Source organism: Phaenicophaeus curvirostris, chromosome 1 (assembly GCF_032191515.1).
Source record: "Phaenicophaeus curvirostris isolate KB17595 chromosome 1, BPBGC_Pcur_1.0, whole genome shotgun sequence".
Lineage (NCBI taxonomy): Eukaryota > Metazoa > Chordata > Aves > Cuculiformes > Cuculidae > Phaenicophaeus > Phaenicophaeus curvirostris.
The window spans coordinates 121,260,392-121,283,911 of NC_091392.1; the positions used below are offsets into that span (position 1 = coordinate 121,260,392).

Sequence of the window (23,520 nt, forward strand, 5' to 3'; positions counted from 1 at the left end):
AATAAATAATCCAAATATTTTTCATATTTCTGTGGATCACCCAGTTTATCCTGTTATTTGTATTTATTGGAGAATTTTTAAAATTTTGATCTTGTGTACCATAACCCAGCACAACACCTATTCCTATTTGATAGAAATCTTAATATCTTAATGTTTCCAAACACTCTTCTGTACATCTGTATTGAAATATGCTTTTCTGGTGTCTAAGATACAACTTTTCTAATTGCAGTTATTAAAGAGCAGTAATATTAGCATGTTATGCTTACACAGGTATCGTTTCAGTATCAGAAGAACTGGAGCAGAACTCTTATGGTTACTGTAAATTAATGAAATTAATATTGCCTTCAAATTACTATTCTCTTGTTTCATTTGGGCTGTAGTAATTTATCAAGTCATTTTTTACTATCTTTGATTGCAATTGAAAGGATTCCATATGGGTTTGGACTTACTGCCATTCATATTTCAGAACTGGAACCTAAAAAACAGAACTGGGGAAAGGATCTTAAGTATCATCACAAATTTCACTTTAATATTTCTGTTTTAAAACATGCTTTGCCTTGTTGTGCAGTAGTGCAGTTTAAACAATATTAATGAAAGCTTTAAATTTAGGAAATTTTAAAACCTAAAGTAAGGAAGTAATATTTATGCCCTTTGTAGCACAGTTAGTGGAAATTGCTCTTCATTTGCTTGTTGAACTTTTGTGGGTCCTTATCAAATGTTCAGATACTTATGTGGAAAACAAACCAGCATCTAAATGGTAAAAGAATTTTAATTATTTAGTTGATTTATAGTCAAACTGAAGTTATTCTAATGTATTTTAACTCTGAAATGCAGTTTTGTAAATGTATGACTCTGTGAGTCAATTTTATTATTGTTGTCCTGTGAGTACAAACACCATTACTATTTATTTTTAACACAGGCAATCACAAATTCAAGTTGAGATTCCAGAGCTTGAACTTGAAGATGGTGACAGGATTTACCCATTTTCTGTACAGTTCCCAAAAGAACAAGATATTGTTCTTTTACCAGATGGCACAAATAAAGGACTCATTTGTTATATCAGCTTCAGATCATCTAGACCAATGTCATTTTTGGGGAACATTTTCTTCATTGATGGAGAAGAAAACAGGTAATGTATGCAACTCAAATTCATTTGGGGACAAGGTCCAAACTGACAAAGTTGGATATTTGACATAGAACTCATAATGGTGAGGTAGAGAATTGTTCTGGGGGGGGAAAAAAAGAAAAGAAAATGAAACATAGAAACGTATCTCTTTTTTTCAACAGAATTACAGTTCACAAAATTCAGTTTTGATCTCTAAGTTAAAATTCATCTAATTGACTATCTTAAGGTCTTATATCTCGTTCATATCTACTAGTAATTCCTATGCCTACTTCAGTCTTCACAGATTGCTTTGGAGAGACACGGTCTTGATTCTGCAAACCTCAATGTTTTTTAGTACAAAATATCATGCTTTTTGAAAAGTAGCCTATAAAAATTTTGCAGTCCATTCCATGCTGATTTCAGGGTGGTCTGATTTTGGATTGAGACAAACTCTGAAATTTTATTCCATTGAGTCTTTCTCCTATGTGTAATTTTTAAAACACTGAAATGTTTGTGACTAGTTTAAAGTGTCTTTTTTCTGGCTTTATCCTAATGGCATCTGGAAGAGTTGGTGGTTCTTGTCACCGATTTGTAAATCTTTACAAGGTTGCAGTGGAGTGATCTTTCAAATGATTACTCCAGTACTTTCAAAAGCCTCAGGTGTTCATCTGGTACCAAAGAATTCAAGAAGAAATATCTCTGAGTAACTTAGCAGGTACTGTCTCTAAGTAACAGATTCTACTTATTTATGTCCCAGTCTTATTTTAAATATCACTCCCTTACTCTCAGTGTGTGTCAATTTACAGTCTCTTCATGTTGCCTGTCTTTTTACCGCTCTACTCTACTACCTATTTCATATGTGTCTGTGTGTCCCCTGCCTTTATTTCATGTTTGTAATTATTTTTTAAATGTCACTTTTAAGTCATCTTCTATTGTTATATCTTAATCCTTAATTTTCCTTATCTGCTTTCACATTCTCTGTTTTTAAGCTTTCTTTTATGAGTTTGTATACTCTGAGCTGAGGCATTTCCTGATCTCTAGTACTTCCTGCAATATCTTTAATATTGTTACTCAGTTAGTAACAATGTTATTATTATTAGGAATATGGAAGCAGCTGTCCATACCAAGGATCAATATGGAACATTTGAGGTGGAAGAGTATGGGTTGGTTTGGTTTTCTTTTGTTTTGTTTTGTTCTTTGAGGCATAAGATACAAAAAGAGTCATTATAGCAGCCAGGTGACACAAGGCTGCATGGATGGATGTTACTGTATCAGTTATCAGTTCAGCTTATTGTTTACAGGCTTTTTTTTTTTTTTTCCTATATGTAATGCTAGGAATTCCTAGAAGTATGGTTGGGATACATTTCAGCTTCTGACCATACCTCCTGTATGAAAAGTTTACAGGATACTGACTTCTCTCATATACTTCTAATATAAGAGGCACAACTGGAAAGAAAAGTATGGAAAACTGTTGGTGTCTTCTCCCTCCATCCATGCTGGGTTCTTCAGTTTTTTCTGCGTTCTGCATAGTCTTCCCAAACAGCAGCAGAAGCAGGCACTATCTGAGAGAAGGAATAAGGAACAGATGAGCTTTACTTTGTTAATTATTTATTTGTATATTTCCCCAAATGCAGTCCTGCACACTGTGTCAGAAAGCACTTGAAGTTTACAAATGAACCGAAATTATTTGGGAATAAAAGTTCTGCATCTAAAAATACTTAGGAACTTACATAGTCTTAATTCCTGTTGGAATTAAACTAATTTTAGGACGGACACCTAGCCAAATGGAATTTGATGGAGTTTGACAGCAATTTATATGTAGCGTTCATACCAAATTGAATTTCTTTAAAACATTGTTTATTGATGAGTACACATTCAAAACTGAAAATTGTACATCTTATTTTAGTTTTATAGTAGGCTGTTTAAGTAACTCTAATGTTTAACAGCAATGCAGAAGGTCTCCTCTGCCCCTAGTAAATGGAGATCAAATCCTTTATTAAATGTTCTATGTAAAAATAACTGGTTTCAGCATTTGCCCCTTTTATTCATCTCTCCCCTTGGTGGAATAAACGAGGAGGAAAGGTAAGCATTGTTGTAATTAAGTCATTCCTGCAGTTACTATTTTCAATAAAGCAACTATTTTGGGGGTGAAATATCTCCTCCTCAGAGCTTAAAATGGACTTTTTCCTAAGCATAAAACTAAATTTTATGTTATTTTAATGCAAAGGTTGTGAACTCTTCAGTTATTGCTGCTCTCATTGCATTAGTATTTTATATTTTTCTGTATAGATTGTCAGCCAACAATCTATTTGTTATTAATTTTATTTAATTCTATGATTTAATCATTGTGTGGGATGTGATTCATAAATGTGTGCTAAAGCTTGCGGTAATGATGAGAAAAGGTTAATTTAAACTTATGATGAGGTCTGAAATATAGCTGCTGAGCAGGCACAATATTTAGTTTTAATAACTGTTTTTATATGGTGCCCTAGCAGCTTCTCAAAACTTGTTATAGAGAAATAATCCTTTCTGCAGTGTAATAATTTTTTTCTGTATTTGCTATTAAAATGAAATAAAGGATACCATCTTCAATTTAAAGGTAAACTCAAATTGTTTTTGAAAAAAAGATACCAAACTAAAGTCATCAAAGTAACCTTGAAAAGGCATCCCTGCTCATGAAGGTGAAAAATGTCATGCTCAGTAACGTCAAATCATCTTAAAATTGCTGCTGTATTTTAAAACATAGTAGATGGGTATTTGTTAAGGGACAGAATTAATACCATTGGCTTTACTCTGGTTATGTGACTTCCTGTCAGGGAGCTGCATGTGTGTGTGGGCTGTAGGAGCAGGTGACGTAAAACCTGAACACAACTGGATGGAATAGCACACCATCCAAACTAAAGGATTTCTATGTGTGCTATTAGTCAGTGTAATAGTATTTTTTATATTGGTTTTTGGAAGAAATTATTTTTATCATAACCAGGAAGAATTCTTTCCTCTGGGTAGAAAAGGCTAAGTAAGTGGCCAATTCTCTAATCCTGAGCACATTATAGAGTTATAGAATTCTTTAGGTTGGAAACGACCTTGAAGATCAATGTGTCTAACCATTAACCTGGCACTGCCAAGTCTGCCACTAAACTATGTCCCTAGGCACCACATTATTAGTCTAATAAAGTTAATGATAATTTATCCAGACTTTAATTTCACTACTACTGTTAATATTATTGTGTGCTTTGATGTTCCACTCCATAGTAACCTGTGGATGTTCTTCTATGTATAGCTACAGTCATTCTTCCCAGCTCCCCTGTCATGGGAGACCTATGGAATGCTTTCAAACTTGAAACTCAATTCATTTAATTATCTAAGCACTGGAGCAGTTTGTTCCAAACTGTTTAACTAAAGAATTTGAACTGCTTTGTTAATTTGAGTCTTCTAGGAAGACAAGATTCTGGGTTCTTCTAGATCATTAATAATAAACCAATGAAAGCTATGATCTTTTATAACACCTATAAAAAGTAACTGGTCTTGAATAGGTTCCTGGTTTGTTTAATAGGCCATGAAATCTCACAGTATCAGTTACTGAAGATGTATTAATTTGTCAGGTATTCTCTCTTTGTATTTTCATTTTCAAAGTAGTAATATGTATTTTTAAATTATTTGAACCAAAATTTTGAACTTCAACATCATATTCTGTGTTCTGGGATGGAATTAAAATAAGTGAGTTAAAAAATAGTTTTCATATGTTGGTGAAATATCATGTCCTGTATTTTATTACTTAGAAGAGGAGTCTTAACTTCTAAGCAAAACTAATTCTAGGCATATTTCAAAGCATGAATATTGATGTTTACCTATGACACTTACTTGATTCAACTTGAAAAAATAAACCCAAAAAATCCTCTGTGTATGTGGCATGTTTATATATTTGTCCTCTAATTGTTATTGTATCTTTTAATTGCTGATTGTCTAGATAATTTAGCAGGAAAAAAAGTTTTCTGCCATACTGATTGAAAAGAGCTTTAACTTATCTTTTCTAAAAAATAAGTAGTAAATAACAGGTAGATGTTCTCTCTTGCAATCAGAGGAAATGGTATTCTGGACAGCAAAATATCCAAAACTCCCCAAAGCTGTGGTATGTATATAAAATGCGGTGATCCTTGATGACACAAATGTGTTGAGATCCTTGCCTCCCTTGTTCTACAGTTCTTCATCTTCTTTCTCTCACTGGGAAGCTGGGGAAACTCATGCAATTTCTGGTGTTGTTCACATTGTTCATGGCTGGAACTTCAGGAAGAGAGGATGTCAGGGATCTTAGCCTCTAATAACAAAGTGATGCAACTGATCCATGAGATCTCAGTGTCTCATGGGAGAAAACAGTACATTCCCTTTTGCTGTTGGGAACTGTGCCTAAACCGTGCAGCTCTTTAGTAGGTACTGCTGGCAGACATTCAATACAAGTATACTGCTGGAACACTGTAGAGAATAAAAGGTGTCAATTTCTGTCAATGTCATTTAAATTTGGAGTGAGCAAGGAGATAGAAAATATTGGAGTTATTGATATTTGCATGCTTCTTGGCTGCATTCATCTGACCTAATAATAGATTGGGAGTTTATTTCAGATAGCTGGGGTGTGGTCTTGAAAACCAGGATGGTCCAAACCCATTAATCACCGCTGTTGCTTTCTGTGCTCATGGCTTTCTACCATTTTGATGATCCTGCAGCTGAAGCGTCTGTTATTCAGAAAATAAGAACCAGCATCATTGCTGCTGCTGGAAAATAATTTTCAATGTATTAAAGCAAGATGGATATTGCTATACTATTTGAATTATTAAAATACATTTTTCTTTGTAATTTTAACAACTTAGTTAAAATAGTTTATTAATATTAATTGATAGTTAATAAGTTAATATGGAATGAAGTATCAGCTATGTGATAGTGCAAACTATGAAATGCCCTTAAAGTGTGCCAGGGCACAACTTAAACTAGAGACTAGGAAATATCACTTCACAGAAAGTGTTGTCAAGCCTCAGAACAGGCTGCTCAGGGAAGTGGTTGAGTCACCAACTCTGGAGGTATTTAAACGTTGTGTACATGTGGTGCTTAGGGGCATGGTTTAGTGGTGGGCTTGGCAGTGTTAGGTGAATGCTGGACTCAACCATCTTTAGATGTCTTTTCCAACCTAAACAATTCTGTGATTCTATGGCTAAGCTTAGTTGAATTACCTGTCAATTGCAGTGACCTAAGAACATGCACACATATGATTAACAGGGATCCATTGATGGCAGTAATTTGCTTGATGACTGCACTCAGGGAGATTGGGGTAAAATGTGAAAAAAGGGATAAAAGATTGCTTCACATTCATATGGCTGCTACAGACAATACAGACACTTTAGTGAGCATTGGAGCATGAACGTAAATTTCAAATATATTTTTGCAGCTGCAGTCAATATCTTATTGTTCTTAAATTAAATCTATTTATTTATAAGTATTTATTTTTTATTTTTATTTTATTTTTTTTTTTAATGGTTGGACCCGATGATCCAGTGGGTCTCTTCCAACCTGGTTATTCTATGATTCTATGATTTTGAGATCTCTTGTAAAGGCTTATGGAACAAGTGTTAAATGAAAATAGAAGTTGCTTTTCAAGAAAACATCCTGTCAAAAATTATAGGATGTAATTTGCAAGTTAGCAGTCTCCTTTAGGAGACTGATAAATATCAGCTGTATTTTTAATTGCTTTTTCTTTTCAGAGTGACAGAATTCATTTATTTCACAAAATCTCTGCGAACTCTTGGACTTCCAGGTTAATGGGACATCCATGCTTGTAGTAAAACTATGAAGTAGAATTATTATACTAAATTTTCCCATTTCACTATGTGCAGTCCAGTCTGTGTACTCTCCTGTTGAACCAGAGTAGAAGAGAAAAGGAGTTTTCAGGACATCTTCGTTCTGCGTTTTATTCTTGTGCTGAAATATCTTGATTACCATGGATAAATAGAAAACTATCACTTTTGTGGTTTATGTTGGACAGGTTCTCAATTCAAGTTGCTGCAACAGCGGAAAACTGCCTTCTTACTTTATACTCATATTTGGGATTGCACCGCTCCAATCAACAAGTTGTCTTGAGAAGCAGTAAGCAGTCAACATTCTACTGCTTAAGATTCTATTATGTGCAGTGTGATACTACGTTTTCAATGTGATAACAGGGATGTAATCATCAGTGTAGTGTTTTTCCTCATTAATTACAAGGGGATACTGCAACTCAGTTTTTAAAATGGTTTAATAGCTTCTGTTTTCTTGTTCAAAATAAGGAAAACTATATGTGATCAGGTAATGTTTATTGAAAATTATCGGAGAGGCCTTAATGTTACAGAATGCTTTGTTTTTCGAGTATGAGTAGATAAACCAGCCCAAACAGTAGAGAATAAATTAACATAATTTAAATTAGAGTGATTATGAGTAGTTCTTAGGACAACAGTTGGATATATTTTGAAGAAAGCAAAAGAGAAGAAAGCCACACAATATTATGATAAACGACAATAATTATTTGCCTGTTGGTGATAGTTTTCAGTTGTTTTTTCTAATTACTGTTCTTAAAGGCTGAAGAGCATAGTCATAGTTTAAGGCCTAATAAAAGCCTGTGATCAGAGACCAGGAGTGTTTCTGTCTGCAGGGTGTCTTTTTGCCTGTCTCTCTGTCTCTACATCTCTGCCTGTGTGCCCCCTCCTCTGCCCCTGCCCCATCTCTGCCTCCTGCAACCTCCCCTTTCTGCCTGCCTCGATGACCTGTAATCTCCTTACACATAGCTTTGCTTAAGGGAAGAGATTACGATCATTGTATAACTCAAGTCAAAAGGGATCTTTGGGGAATATTTCTGTCCTGTACTGATTGCTTATTTCTTTGTTTATGCTATCAGTTAGTACCACTAAATTTTATGTGTTTTTGTATATAATGTTTTGGTGTGGAATGCTGCTTAATGTGACTGAACCAAAACTGTACAATACAGTAGCTTTGAAGTTTATTCAGGAAGGCTTTGCTTCTACATGTCTGACACCATGCCTCTGTGTTATTTCCTCCTAACCATAACAGTGCCAGCAATCTAAAATTAAAGCTAATAATATGGAATTTGTCCTTCTCTAACTGATGTGTACTGGGTTCCTCTTCTGCTCTTGTTCTTGAGACTGGCATCAGAGACAGCTAGCAGTGGGTATCGTAAACCTGTCATATGCCAACATGAGAATGTCGGAATATATGTTCTCACAGAACTGATGAAGCACACTTTTCAGTTTAGATTGTAAAATATGTGGTGGTGTGCCTGAAAGAGCTTATATGCTGAGACTTGGTACGGAGTTTCAATAAAAAAATTCTTTAGTAATATTTTCTTCATGACTTAGAATTCTTGATTTGACGCTGTTCTGATAGGTGCTTTTTAGAAAGTTTGTAAAACTTTTAAAACTTCAAGTTAATGGAGAAAAATATGCAGGTAATTTTTATTTTGTCCCTGGTCTAATGACCAAAGTGAGATTTTCATCATGAATCATATGAGAACTGTTACTTGATTAACTGAAGCAAGAAATAGAAAAACATAGAAGCAGATAATCATTTATAAACTCTTACAGCACAGACAATAAAATATGTTTTACTCAACTGCTGCTTGTAATCTTGTTTTATAGGCAGTAAAGACTGCAATACTGGAGAAATTGTTCTGCAATCACCTTGTACTCCACAATCGCTTTCCCACAGTATTTTCTCAAGTTCCTTTGCTTCAGCCACTGACACAACCTATGAAGATTCTCAGTCAGGTAGAGTGCAGCTGTTCACTTTAGACACTTTGAAGTCTTATGACTGTTTTTCAGCATACTGTTTTAAAGAGATATGTTTCACATTTTTAAGTTTTGCCTGAAATGCTTTTGCACATATGATCAGTGAATATTAGGGAATATGTCCTCTCCTGTGACACCATGGGAAACCTGGTATAGAGTATAGAAGCAGACAAAAACTTTCCTTCCTTTTAACAGACTAAGTGGAAGGGAAATCAGACAAAATATTATTAAGAGAAAAAAAAGTAACACTTAAAAAATGCCAAGATCCCATTTGCAATAACATGTCCATGGGGCAGCCAGCAGAAAAATAACTACTGAAAAAACCCCAAGGGGTTAGTTACTAAGAAGGGTGTTGTTTCTGTAGTTATGAACTAACCAACTGTATACACTCTGTTAATATGCTGTATTCTGCAAAAGTCTAGTAGTACACTCAGGTTAGACATTTTTATTGCACTTATGAAGTATGGTATTAAAACTACCATTGTTGGTGGGGCTCTGCTAAGGTGCTGTTCTATCTGAACAAAGAGTAACAGATCTTCTGTAGGGTTGCTAGGTGACTAATATCTGAGATTGTTGACATCTGTCTTCTTTCAGCTGTTAGTTTTCTAACTAGGAAGTTAGAAGAACAGAAGGTACTGCTGCTGTTTCATCACTGTTAGAATTCTGCTCTTGTAGATCTGCTGATGTTTGTGTGATTACTCTCTAAGGTATTGCCAAGGCAAACAGGGGTAGTTAAACAGATTAAATAGTAGCTCCTTACCAATATGATTCATTTTTAAGGGATGATATAAGAAGAGTTCAAAAGAGCAACTCAGTTTCAGATCTGAAAAGACAATAACCTCTGGCAGAGGTATCAGTGACAAGATTGGGAAAGCAATCTTGTCAGCTGGCAGAACTGCGCAAACTGAGACCTCATTTCATGATGATCTTACAAGGGTTAAGTCTCTTTTTCTCTATACTGTATTATTTTTTCTTCTTAAATCCTAACACAATTCTTTTATTCACTGTCCAAGGTATTAGTTTTATTTTTGCATAATTTAATGAAATATTAAAACCACAAGTGCTGTTAAAATACACCTTCAAGGATGGAATCATCTAAAGTATTCGTGCTATGAGGAAAAAATTATTCTGCTGCTATCTTTTATGTAACAATGTTGTGATTGATGTTTTTAATAACTAATAGTTGTTAAAATATATAATCTAAGTTTTGACCAGGTCAGAATTTATGAGGAAGAAGGCCTAACAGCGGGGAGAAAAGTCCAAAGGCTTATAGATGGTGGTGTAGGCTTAGTTATACCTGTACAATTCCTGACTGGTTGTTTGAACTTATCAGTTACTGAGCTGTGCTATGTGATTGTGGTGGGAAACTAGGATTGACTAGCTGATAAAGCTATATCTACTGGAACTGTATGTAACAGACTGTTTCTTTAAGATTGCTGTCTGTGGTTTTGAGAGCCAGGCTGGAATTTATTTCTTCTGATTGGGCAATAATTTTTATTTTAAGGGAAATGGGATTCAAAGAACATTTTTTGTTGATCATGCATTGTCTGACTTTTTTTTTTTTCTGAAAGCAGTTGTGTGTTTCAAAAATGTTTTTATACTAGAAAAAAATAGGGAAATAACAATCTTTCTGGATTTTTTTGTGTGTTTGTCATTCAGAGTCAGATTCTAGTTTTGACACCGAGAGTGATGAAATGACAAGCAAAAGCAGTAAAACTGAGAGTCAAAGTGATGGGAGAGAAAATAAATCTGAATTATCCCTTTTCCCTGATGAATGTAAAAAGAAGTGCATCTTCTTTCAGAAGACTCTAACTGCCATTAAGAATTGGTTCACTCTCTTTGGTTGGTCTAAGGGACAAAATCCTATTTCAATACCACACTCACTAAGACGGTAAGTAAAGCTTGGTGCTAACTTATGTCTGCTTATCAAGATATTAGCATAGATACTAAAGTGTATTGGATATGATCTGAGGAATGTAAATACACTCTAATGCACAGTTATACATTAAAATTGTAGCATCTGTATGCTGTTTATATGAAAATGTCATTCAGGTGTTATTTTTCTTTTTTTGAAATACTTTTCCGACTATGACACTGATATATCATAATGCAGTGGATGCTAAGTATGCAGTTTAAACTATATGTCACCCTCTTGGCAGAAATGAATTCCCCTCTCAGAATGAACGCCGTTCTAGCAACTGTACCTCCTTTGGTGGCATAAGTAACTATTTTGACAATAGTGTGTTGTTTTTCCCCAAATACTCTGAAGATCAAGAAGCGAATGGGAAAACCAGTCTCATAATCAACAGTGTCGCAAATACCCTGGAAATACATCAGTCTAAATGCCACCACTTAGTAGATCTTGTCTAGCTTGCTACTAAATAATGAAGAAGACAATTTCCTGGGCATTTGTTAACATGATAGTAATCAAAGTTATGCTTGACAGAAAGCAGTGGCAAACAAAAATTTATTTATGAAATATTTCACATATTATATTTTCCATGCAGTTCAACATTCTTACATTATTATGAAATTTCAGTAAAAAAGAATAAGCACTATACTTTTCAACTTTACTGCTGCTGTTTTTTACTTTTTTTTTTAATTTATCATCATGATCATATATGATGTTTGCTTATTTCGTGCATTTGAAAGAATAATATCAGACCCTTTTTCTCTCTTAGTGATGTGCGTAAAGTCCAGGTTGCCTCTTCACAAGAAAAGGGTTTTAAAAAAACCCTTGGCAAAAATACTAAGACTGTTTATGACATGATATTCCATCTGAGTGGACAGTTGTTACCAGGCATTACGTTGAGCCAGTCATTACCCCTTGATCCAGTTGAACGAGTGTTACAGCTCCACTGTCAGCATTCTACAATGCTTGCTTTTCTTACGTAAGTACATATATGATGAAAATGCATCTCTTCTGTTTCCACTGTTTTTATTAATATAGTTCAAACATAATTCCAAGTGAACAATATGTAGTAACTTTAGGGTTTCATTTATGCTGTATTTTTTGTGATTAAAAATTTATGTATTATACATTTTAAATTATTTTTACCAGTTTACACTAACTGATGTGCCCTTTGTTAGCATTATATCCAACACTGAAAGTCCATTGTAACAGGAAGACCAGTACCTGCAGTGATATAACAGTCCCAAGAAGCAATGTTTCTGATGTTTTTTAAGGCCTGAAAGCATAATGGTAATGTGTAGTGCCATCAACATCTTTTCCAGGATATTTATCAACAGAACTATTCCCAGGAGTGATAAATTACAATTTTTAAAAACTCTATGGAAACGAGAAACCATGCTGTCTATCTACCATTATCTCAAACACCTCTTTCTGTTCTGTATAGAACTCTGCTTTAAAGAATTCCATCTTCCTGGGAACAGTGCTTCACCTCATTAGATCCCATAAACTTTCTCCATGCACTCAATCAAAATGCATGATAGAAGACAGTAAAGAGTGCCACGCAAAACCTGTAAAATTTAGCTACCTAAACAACAACAACAACAACAAAGCTATCTCAGTCTTCACATCAATAGCAGAGTGAGCGCTGTATATTGCAGAGTAACTAAGAAGTTTCCTTAAAGAGTTTTCATTGGGTATTTTTGGAACATTCCTAGAGAAAGTAACAATCTTCTCCTAGTGGATCCTTATGTCTCTTAAGTCTAGTTTTACTACTGAGGATTTTTCCAGGGAGTCTAGGCATCTTGAAACTAGCATACAGGATGCTATTTGCCTACTTAAAAATGATGATGAGTTTTGGGGTAAGTGGATCCCAACTCCTTTTGATAAGCATAACTGCAATTGGAAAGAAATCTAAGTGTCTCTAAAGTAGTTTCTTGGGTAGTTCAATATCTAAATTTTAATAAAACCTCCTTGTCTTACTGAGTTTTGTCTATTAACTCATTAACATTCAGAGCAGAATTAGAACAGCATCCATTGGGTCAAGGTTATGTTCAATGCCTCTGTACACAGATATATCAATGGCTGTTGACTGATGAGGTCTGATGACTGGAAATGGAGAAGCAATCCATAACAATCCTAGCAAAACTATTCAGATTGTCACAGAAAAGCAGTTCTACCTGGACTGCTGTGCTTATGTGTATTTGATGCTAGATGATTAATTTGGTGCTCAGTATGCACTTAACATTGTCACATCCTGTTACTTTTTGCCTCTTCTCATTTATATGAATCCTGTCAGATTTCTTCAGTGTTCCAAATTTATGGATATTTTTTTCCTTACTTGTGAAGAAATGTAAATATCCTAGGTACAAGTTGTTATTTAAGAATGTTATAGATGCTAGTGCAAAAATCTCTGCTATCTGCACTGCTGGCATGACTGCATATAATGATGGTAAAACATCCAGAGCTAGCCTAGATATGAGTAATTAATTTGTGATCTGCTATTGCTTCATGTTCATTGAGACTGTGGAAAGTGCAAACTGTCTGACCAACCTAGTGGCTTCCTTTGTTGAGGTAACCGCATCAGTGGACACAGGAGAAGCAATGGATGTAATCTATCTGGACTTCTGTAAAGGCTTTGACACAGTCCCCCGCAACATTCTTCTCTCTAAATTGGAGAGATATGGATTTGATGGGGTGACTGTTCAGTGGATAAGAAATTGGTTGGATGGTCATATTCAGAGAGTAGTGGTCAACGGCTTGAAGTCCAGATGGAGATCCGTGACAAGCTGTGTCCCTCAGGGGTCTGCACTGGGACTAGTGCCGTTTAGTATATTCATCAATGATATAGGCAGAGAGACTGAGTGCACCTTCAGCAAATTTGCAGATGACACCAAGCTAAGTGGTGCAGTTGCCACACCAGTAAGATGGGATGTCATCCAGAAGGACCTGGACAAGCCGGAGAAGTGGACCTGTGAAAACCTCGTGAGGTTCAGCAGGGCCAAGTGCAAGGTCCTGCACCTGGGTTGGGGCAATCTGAAATTTCAATAGAGAATGGGGGATGATATGATTGAGAGCAGCCCTACAGAGAAGGACTTTGGGGTGCTGACTGATTAGAAGCTCGACATAAGCCAGCAATGTGCACTTGCAGCCCAGAAGGCCAAATTTACCCTGGGCTGCACCAAAAGGAGCATGGCCAGCAGGTGGAGGGAGGTGATTCTGATGCTTTATTCCTCTCTTGTGAGACCCCACCTGGAGTATTGTGTCCAGTTCTGGAATCTTCAACATAAGAAGGATATGGAGCTGTTGGAACAGGTCCAGAGGAGAGCTGCAAGGATGATCAGAGGGCTGGAGCACCTCTGCTATGAGGATGTGCTGAGAGAATTGGATTGTTCAGCCTGGAGAAGAGAAGTCTCCGAGGAGACCTTTTAGTGACCTTCCAGTACCTGAAGGAGGTGGACAAGAAAGCTGGGGAGTGACTTTTACAACAGCTTGTAATGATAGGACTAAGGGGAATGGCTGTAAATTGGAGACGGGCAGATTTAGACTAGGTATAAGGAGGAAATTCTTCACAGTGAGGGTGGTGAGGCACTGGAACTGGTTGCCCAGGGAAGTTGTGGATGCCCCATCCCTAGAGGTGTTCAAGGCCAGGTTGGATGAGGCCTTGAGCAGCCTGATCTAGTGGGAGCTGTCCCTGCCCATGGCAGGGAGGTTGGAATTAGGTGATCTTTAACATCCCTTCCTACTCAAATCGTTCTATGATTCTATGATCTCCTCCTGAAGAAGCCTGGTCAAGCACTCTGAGAAAAGAAACAAACAGTTCTCAGCTTTATTCCCCCGACCACTACTTTCTGGTCAGCATAGTTAGTTTTTCAAATTTTCCACTTGCTAAAGCAGGGAGATGTTTTTTGCTGTTTCAAGAAAAACTTCAAGTATCTGTTTTATTTTCCTTCCCTCAAAATGCTTCCTTGGCACGTTCCCACAGCATTAAAAGAAGTGTTTCAGTTTCTTACACTACAACTAACTAATTTGTTGAGGAAAAAGTCTTAGCAGTGTGGAAATACTGATGTTGGAGAACTGGCATTGTACTCAACATTGAAATTCATGATGGGGAATTTTTTTAAAGGAAGCGTTCTTCAATAACAAAATGCAGCCAGTTATGAGAATATTCAGTTATATAGACCCTGTCTTTACTATGATGATATCTAAAGTTGTAATATAGCTTCTTTAAGGATGAACATTGTAGATGACACCTATTTCCATATAGTTACCTAGGAAAAACATTGAAACAAAGATAGGATGCTTGCAAGTGTGTATGATGCTAAAAGAGGGAAGCTATTCATTTGGGAAGTGCTTAGTTTTAAAAAGGATTTCATGGGACAGTCTATGACTTCATGGTAAATGGGAATTTCAGACATGGTGAATTTTAGGACCAGACTACTGCCTTGATACTATTTGAGTGTCTGATTAAAATATTTGTGCTTTAAAAAATATGCTAGATAATGGTGTGAAACATGACATTTCAATAATCTGAGGAGTTATGTCACTATGTAAATATGGTTACAAAAAAAGATACTATTAACATCATTTCAAACTGTGATGTATGACTTCTAATGTACAAAGTAAATTGAATTTGGACTGTATGGTACCAGAAAAGCATGAGCACTTCATTTGATTGAAAAACTGGTTATGTAAGAAGTAAAGCTCATCTGATTATCATTCCTTTTAGGCATGTTACAAGTCTAAATGTAAATCTAAATACACTAGGATAATTTTTTGGACCTAAAAGTCAGGAAACATTTCTGCTGCCCTGAGAAAAATCTTCAGAATTCTTCCTTATTTTCCCCTCTTTCCAGCAACAATTGTTTAAACTGTGTCACTTTAGATAAGTTGTGGTCTTTCTTTAACTGTAAGTTAGCTCTTTTTTGGTATTCCTTTTCATGAAGTTGCCTTTTGTTACTGTAATTACTTTTCCTGTTGTATTTATTAGTCACTTCAGAAGAGAAAAGTTAGTTTAACAGTTAACAGAGTTTTGGAATATGTTTCTATACACCTATAAGACTTCTAGTATCAGACCTGCAGACAGATAAAAGCGTCATAAAGTTGTAATTCCACTAATGTTATGTAACACTGGTCCTTTGGCTTTCACAGGGAAATGGGCATTGTGTGTCTAGATGCTTTGTGCTATAATACCTCCTTTATGGAGGAGCAATTCTCATAAAGAGGCCAGTTTGTCCAGGTTTCTATGTGCCTTTAGCATTTAGTTATTAGCATAGGAATTGAACATGAACTTTATAAAGAGAAGCTATCTGAAGCAATTAATAGAAATGCACCATTAGTTGGAATTGTACTCAGATAGAACTTAGAAGACCATACAGATAGAATGAACAAACTAGGACTCTCTTAAAAAGAATTTTCTTGTCTGCTTATAAACTTTTGCTGCTTTATGATTTCAGAAGCCAAGGAGCATGTCTTTCTCATGTTTTGCCAGAATTTCTGTTTGAACCTGATGATTATAAGAAATGGATGGAAATGCAAACTGTACAGAAGGTAGAGGGGTTTTTTTTGTGTGCATTTGTTTTGTTTAATTTTTTGTTAATATTTCAACAAAAACCACGTGCTTAGTGCCAGTCCTTTGAAAACTAATGGAAGTCCTTTGTGGACTGTGAGTATTCCTGCTGTGGTGACTGCTTTGGACAGCATAAATCTAAGTGCATGCATGAGATTGTACAGAAATTTAAGCTGACACCAACATTTACACCTTCCTCCCCTGTTATTTCTCTTCCGTTCCTTATCATACTGCTAATACATGCAGTTAATTTCCAGCAAGTATGCTTTCTCAAAGTAGAAATAATTTTACTGCTTTCTAATAATGGAGAAAAAGTATTTTATTGTTTCTACTGATGTAGTAAAATTCACTAGTGTGAATTTCAGTGTTGTCCTGTGCAGGGATAGGATTTGGACTAGATGATCCTTGTGCGTTCCTTCCGGATCAAGTCATTCTATGATTCTGTGATACCATTTTTTTTAAAAAATATCCTTTGTTTTGCCTCTCTGTCCTGATTACTGCTTTCAACTTCTGTCAGTTCTGTATTGTGCTGCTTATTCCTGAGATAGCAGCAAACTGTAAATGGTTCTAATTCTGTTCACTATTGCATTATAGTAAATATTATCAGTCATTTATGCCATTGATTCATTATTATGCTCTTGTGAATTTCCTATACAAGTTGCTGAAATTAATATTGAAAATAAATCCCATTTCCTTTTCTGAAGAGTCACACAGCTGAGTTGGGAAAAGGAGATGTGAAAAACTCAGACAGACTTAGCAACAATCATCTATTCATTCTGGAGGACAGCGCATTTGAGACAATGAGTAAAAAAGCTTGGACAGACGTGCTATTGCAGATATACAAGGTAAATTGTAGATACATTTACTTCTTATAGGAAAAAATATGTTTGTTTTGAAAAAGATCTATGGTATATTTGAGTTTTATTTTTTTTCTGAAGCAGATCTTTAAAACTAAGTACTTTTAAGTATTTTATTCCTCTCTAAGAGAAGGAAGAAGTGAGTACAAATAGTTTCAATTTCTTAGTTCTGAAAATTTAGCAGTGTGCTAATATATTTCAATTAGGAAATACTATGTTAAAACAGTTTGCATTTTGTAGTATTAAATGTCATAGAAATATTTTATTACACACAAAAAAACCTACGCCATGCTTTTTTGTTACCTTCATTAGAGACACTTTTCACTGGAAATAGTTGACTAGACATTTACATAATCATGGTATTTATTATCTTATATTAGAATGGAATTTTTAAACAGGAAAACATTTTTTTTATGATACCTATTCCTTTTGAGATGTCATATAATCATTGAAAGGTTTGGGTTGGAAGGGACTGTAAAGATATCTGGTTCCAACCTCCCTGCCATGGGCATGGACACATCAGATTGCTCAAAGCCTCAGCCAACCTGAACACCTCCAGAGATGGGGCATCCACAGCCTCTCTGGGCAATCTGTTCCAGTGCCTCACCACCCTCACAGTAAATAATTTCTTCCTAATATCTAATCTACGTCTCCCCTCTTTCACCTTGAAAATATTACCACTCATCCTCCCTGATAAGCAGCCCTTCTCCATCATTCCTGTATGCCATCTTTAAGGGGCTATAAGGTCTCCCCAGAGTCTTCTCTTCTCTAAGGTAAACAAGCCAAACTCTCTCAGCCTGTCCTCAGATGGGAGGTGCTTCAGCATCATCTTTGTGGCCCTCCTCTGGACTCGCTCTGACAGATCGATGTCCTTCTTGTGCTGTGTACTCTAGAGCTATATGCAATACTCCAGGTGAGGTCTCACAAGAGCAGAGTGGAGGCGCAGAATCACTTCCCTCAATGTGCTGGTCATGATTCTTTTGATGCAGCTCAGGACAGGATTGGCTTTCTGGACTGCAAGTGCACATGGCTGGCTCATGTCGAGCTTTTCAGCCGCTAGCATTCCAAAACCCTCCTCTTCAGGGCTACTCTCAATGCATTCTCCACCCACTCTATATCTGGGCTTGGGATTGCCCCGACCCAGGTGCACGACATTGTACTTGGCCTTGTTGAACTTCATGAGGTTTGAACAGGCCTACTTCTCAAGCCTGTCAAGGTCCCTCTCAATGGCATCCCTTCCCTCCAGCATGTTGACTGTGCTGCACATCTTGGCGTTGTTGACAAACTCGCTGAGGATGCCTTTAATCCCGCTGTCCATGTCTTTGACAATGACGTTAAACAACACAGTCCCAACACTGACCCCTGAGGAAAGCCACTCGTCAGCAGTCTCCAGGTCAATTGAGCAACTGACTGCAACTCTTCGTGTGTGACCATCCAGCGAATTCCTTGAGTGACCCATCCATCTAATCCATGTCTCTCCAAGAATATAGTGCAGGACAATGTTGAATGCTTTGCAGAAGTCAGGTAGATGATGTCATTTACTCTACCAATGCTGTAGCCCTGTCATGGAAGGCCACCAAATTTATCAGGCATGATTAACCCTTAGCAATGCCATGCTGACTGTCACTAATCACCTCCTTGTTTTCTATGTGCCTCAGGAGAGTTTCCAGTAAGATCTCCTCCATGATCTTGCCAGGCACAGAGGTAATACTGAATAGCCTCTAGTTACTTGAGTCTTCGTTTTTCCCTTTTTTAAAAAGGGAGATTATATTTCCCCTTTTCCAGTCACTGGGAACTTCACTGAACTGCCATGAGATGACACTCATTGAAAAATAGGCCACCTGAAATGGCTGGATTCAATTAAGTATTACACTGGCAAAGTTTTGGCAACAGGTGTTTACAGGGCTGGATTCTGTAAGTAGATGCCAGATGCTGCCCCTATGTCTGATAAAGCTGGTACCAGCTGGTTCGAAGATGGACCTGCCACTGGCCAAGGCTGAGTCAGTTAGCAATGGTAGTAGTGCCTCTGTGATAATATGTTTAAGAAGGGGGAAAAACCGGCACAAGAGCCAGAAGGGAGGAGCTCTGCAGACATCAAAGTCAGTAAAGAAAGAGCAGAACGAGGTGCTCCAGGTGCTGGAGAGAGATTCCCCTGCAGCCTATAGTGAAGACCGTGGTGATGGAGGTTGTCTCCCTACAGCCTGTGGAAGTCTGTGTGCTGGAGCATATGCCTGAAGGAGGATGTGACCACATGGAGAGCCAGCTCTGGAGCAGGCTCCTGCAGGACCTGTAGCTCCATGGAGAGAGGAGCCCACACTGGAGGAGGTTTTCTGACAGGACCTGTGACACAATGGGTGACCTATGCTGAAGCAGAGTGTTCCTCAAGTTCTGCAGCCCGTAGAAAGGACCCTGGTTGGAGTGGTTTGTGAAGAACTGTAGCCTGTGAGAAGGACCTACATTCAAGAAGTTCATGGAGGACTGTTTCCTGTGGGTGGGACCTCAGACTGTAAAGAAGAAGAAGCAGTGGAGACAGGGCATAAAGTACTGATTGCAATCCCAATTCCCTATCCCTCTGTGCCGCCCAATGGAAGGAGGTATAGAAATCGAGAGTGAAGTTGAACCTCAGAAAAATGAAGGGTAGGGGGAAGGTATTTTAAGATTGTTCTTATTTCTTATTATCCTACTCTGATTTAGACTGGGAATTTCCCCAACCTGAGTCTGTTTTGCCAGTGACTGTAACTGCTGAGTGATCTCCTTGTGCTTATCTCAACTAATGAGCCTTTTGTCTTATTTTTGTCCTGCTGGGGGAAAAAAAGAAAAAAAAGCAGGGAAGTGATAGAGTGTCTTGGGGGACACTTGGCATACAGCCAAGATCAACCCAGAACAGGTATTTCAAACATTCACGTGTGTACTATCAAAAAGTATTAGTTGTTAAAACAGTTATGTCTTTTGTTTTGATAAGATATTATTCATGTCTAGGTAAAAGGAAGGTAACTTTAATTTTCATCCGATTATTAATAACTGCAATTTGCCACTTAAAATTTCTAGTATTTCTTACAGTAACAGTTTAAAGACATCTTTAAACAAAAAATTAAAAAAGAATTTTTAACTTAATTTCTGTAGTATACCACTAACTTTAGTTTTTGTATTGTTAGAAGTGGGGTATAATGAGATTTTGCTTAAACTTAATGAATCAAACTAGTGAAGAAATAATATTTATATACTGTATTCAAATAAATCTTATGATTTATTTAGTATGATTAGGTAGCGTGAAAACACTTCCTAATTAATCCAAGCAAAATATTTTCACTGCATATTTTCTCAGCATTATCAGAGAATGGCTTGACTGTTAACAACAGCCAAACCCACTTGTGATTAATCTGCTCCTTTAGCCATAAGATTATAGGACGTGAAATCAGCATCTGATAGTTTGTTCACCTGGAGAATACAAATGTCTTAATTGAATTTATGGCTTAGAGGAAAAAGTTTGTGGGGTTTTTTTTGGCTGTGGTTATTTTCAGTTTTGTGGTTTATTTTTAGTTTTGATTTTAGTATGCAGGGATGTGCAGTTGTTTATTGTTGGGTAGCAGAATGCTTTGCCCAAGATGTTATGATTAGGAAGAAGATGAGAAGATGCAGGGAGAAAATTGCTGTTATGTTGGCATGAAGGAAACCTTCTTACTTTGAACAGCTTAAAATGTAAAGTGAAATATGTAAAGTGGAAAATTACTTGAAGTTGTATAGTAAGTGCTTACTTAAATCTGGCATTTTTTAATGTTCTAAAAATGATTAAATACTGGTTTTCAGGTGGCAATGATTCAGCTTTGCTGGTGCCTCAGCTTTGCTCTAAAAATTTTAATCCATTTTAATCCTTCTTGCTGTTTTCTGGCATGTGTGGACATTGAGTACAATATTTTTAAATGGATTTTGTATCCTTTCTGATATCGGAGCGCAAAGCATTATTGTGAATTTACACTAATGTGGGTGCTGGCTACTACTGGAAGAACACGTCTTAGATGGTGGGGAGAAACAGGTTTTCCTGGCTGCATTTTTCTGCCCATTTACTTATGCTAGAAATACTGGAGTAGATTGGTGCTTCCAAATAGATCTTTCATCTTTCTGACCATAGTTTAGACACAAGAGTGGGGCAGAACATACGATTGCTGGGGATATGAAAGAGTTCATGTTTATATCAGCTTAAACTTGTTGAGATAATCTGCTTTGCGTCATTCTGGTTCTGTTTAATATATGAGGAGAAGCTTCTTATTCATTATCCCTTTACTTTCTATCTTATAATAATACAATTTTATAGCCTTATAACATCACATTAATTTTCTCTGTCTCTCCTGCTGATGTCTTGAGAATGATATGTTTCTACTTTAATTTTTTACTGTAGACTTATGCACTTTGGCTACTGTGGTATTTGATTTAGTACAATAAAGCATAAGCAGAACTTTTAAGATAACATGACTTGACATTGGAACTAGTCACTTAAAATTCAAATGCCTGTTCTATATTCCATACCCTCTTGTTCAAACCCATTTTTTACAAGAGTGACCATGACTGCTGCTGAACAAGGCTTTTTTATTTATTTCATTGAATTTATGAAGGAAGCATCAGAACAATAAACAGGCTAAGAACTGTCCAGACAGCAAGATTTGTTTATATAAAAATATTTGTTCGGGCTAGTGTTGAAATATTCTGAAGTTAAGAGGATGTTTCATATCAGCTGCTCCCTATTTAGTATCATTGGCAAACTCACTTAATGTACACTCAATTCCTGGGTCCAGTTTGTTATACAAACATTTAAGAGCACTGTCTGTAAAACTGAGCCCTGGGCGACCTCACTGGTAACTGGCTGCCAGCCTGATGTAACCCTGTCTTGAGCCCAGGCTGACAGCCGATCATTCACCCATTGTATTGTGGACTTGTCTAGATGTACACTGGACATTTTGTCCGGAAGGATACTGTAAGAGACAGTATGAAAAGCATTGCTAAAATCCAACTCCCTGGCTTCCTTTGGTCAACTAAATCCATGCTGGCTATGAGCAATGACTGCATTGTCTCTGAAGTGTTTTTCAATAAATCCCAGAATAATCTCCGTAATTTTGCCAGGCACTGAAGCGAGACTGACAGGCCTGTAATCACATGGATCTTCCTTCTTTCTCTTGTTGAAAAGTGGGACATTTCCCAGCTTTGAGTAAACTGGGACCTCTCCAGACTCCCAGAACCATTTGGGAGCTTCGCTTTCATGTATTTAATGAAGCAAAGGAACTTGCTAAAACTTTAGCAAATTTGTTCTCTTGTGTTTTATGTATTTATCTTAATGTGTAATCTCCTAAGACTTTTCTATATTAGAAAACCTTTTGAATTGTTTTTTTTTATCATTTTACTTGAATTTTGTCTTCTTAGTTTGTGTTTAAAAACACTTTTTCTAATTTCAGGTGTTTGTTCTTCCACGTGTTCCTTCACATAATATCACTGATCAGTTCAGCTTGGAAAGTATGCAGCACATACCAAGAATAAAATCAGAACCTTTATCAAGTAATATATATTCTCCATATGAACGAGCCATCCTCACCTGGTTGAATAAATTTTATGAGGAGAATCGAAAAACTGTGTGGAAAGATTGTCAAAAAGGTGAGAATAATTCTTTCACTCTACTCTTCTTTCTAATATTCCTTCTGTAGACTTTTATAATTGTCACTCTTAGAGGTGTTGAGACAACATGCCCCTGAAAATATTTTTGTTGGATAAGTTTTTGCCTACCAGTATGTATTTCCATTCTTTGTAGTTTTGAGTTCCAAGATCAGCCTCTTTTGACTAGTGCTATTCATGAAATAATTTTTGTTCTCTGGGTTCTTACAGTTTCTAACCAGGCATGAAAGGTGAAGTAAGGTGAACCTTCTTGCTTTATTCTTTCCATTAATGATCTTGCTAACATTAATCACTCTCTCTTCAGTTTCCTGTCTCTAGTCACATGCAGTTGTTAGTATTTGTTCTTACAGTGGTGTTTTTTGAGAGCTAGCTTTTCAGAATTTTTAGAATAATTTTTGTATTGCCTTTATTCTAATGCCATTTAGGAAGGAAAGACCAAGGTTCCAAGATTACAAATCTTGTAATGTCAGTTTTGTGCCTTGTTGCTTGAGAAGGTTAGGCAAAATGACCTGTTCTGTTTAAGACTGACTTAGACAGTTCTGGTATTCAAATCTGATAAAACTGTTCAACCAGTAGTAGTTATTACTTCTGTTGCTTTGTAT

At 36.5% G+C, this 23,520-nt stretch overlaps 1 protein-coding gene across 1 annotated transcript in view; it reads left to right on the forward strand.

The window, feature by feature from the left end:
* Positions 1–23,520, forward strand: part of CFAP47 (cilia and flagella associated protein 47) — a 312,383-nt gene that overhangs the window by 49,518 nt on the left and 239,345 nt on the right. Inside the window, exons 26-33 of the mRNA XM_069873329.1 lie at positions 920–1,129; positions 7,134–7,234; positions 8,776–8,904; positions 10,585–10,816; positions 11,607–11,816; positions 16,291–16,384; positions 17,108–17,248; positions 22,705–22,900. Coding sequence (XP_069729430.1) covers positions 920–1,129; positions 7,134–7,234; positions 8,776–8,904; positions 10,585–10,816; positions 11,607–11,816; positions 16,291–16,384; positions 17,108–17,248; positions 22,705–22,900 — 1,313 coding nt within the window. The remainder of the gene's footprint in view (positions 1–919; positions 1,130–7,133; positions 7,235–8,775; positions 8,905–10,584; positions 10,817–11,606; positions 11,817–16,290; positions 16,385–17,107; positions 17,249–22,704; positions 22,901–23,520) is intronic.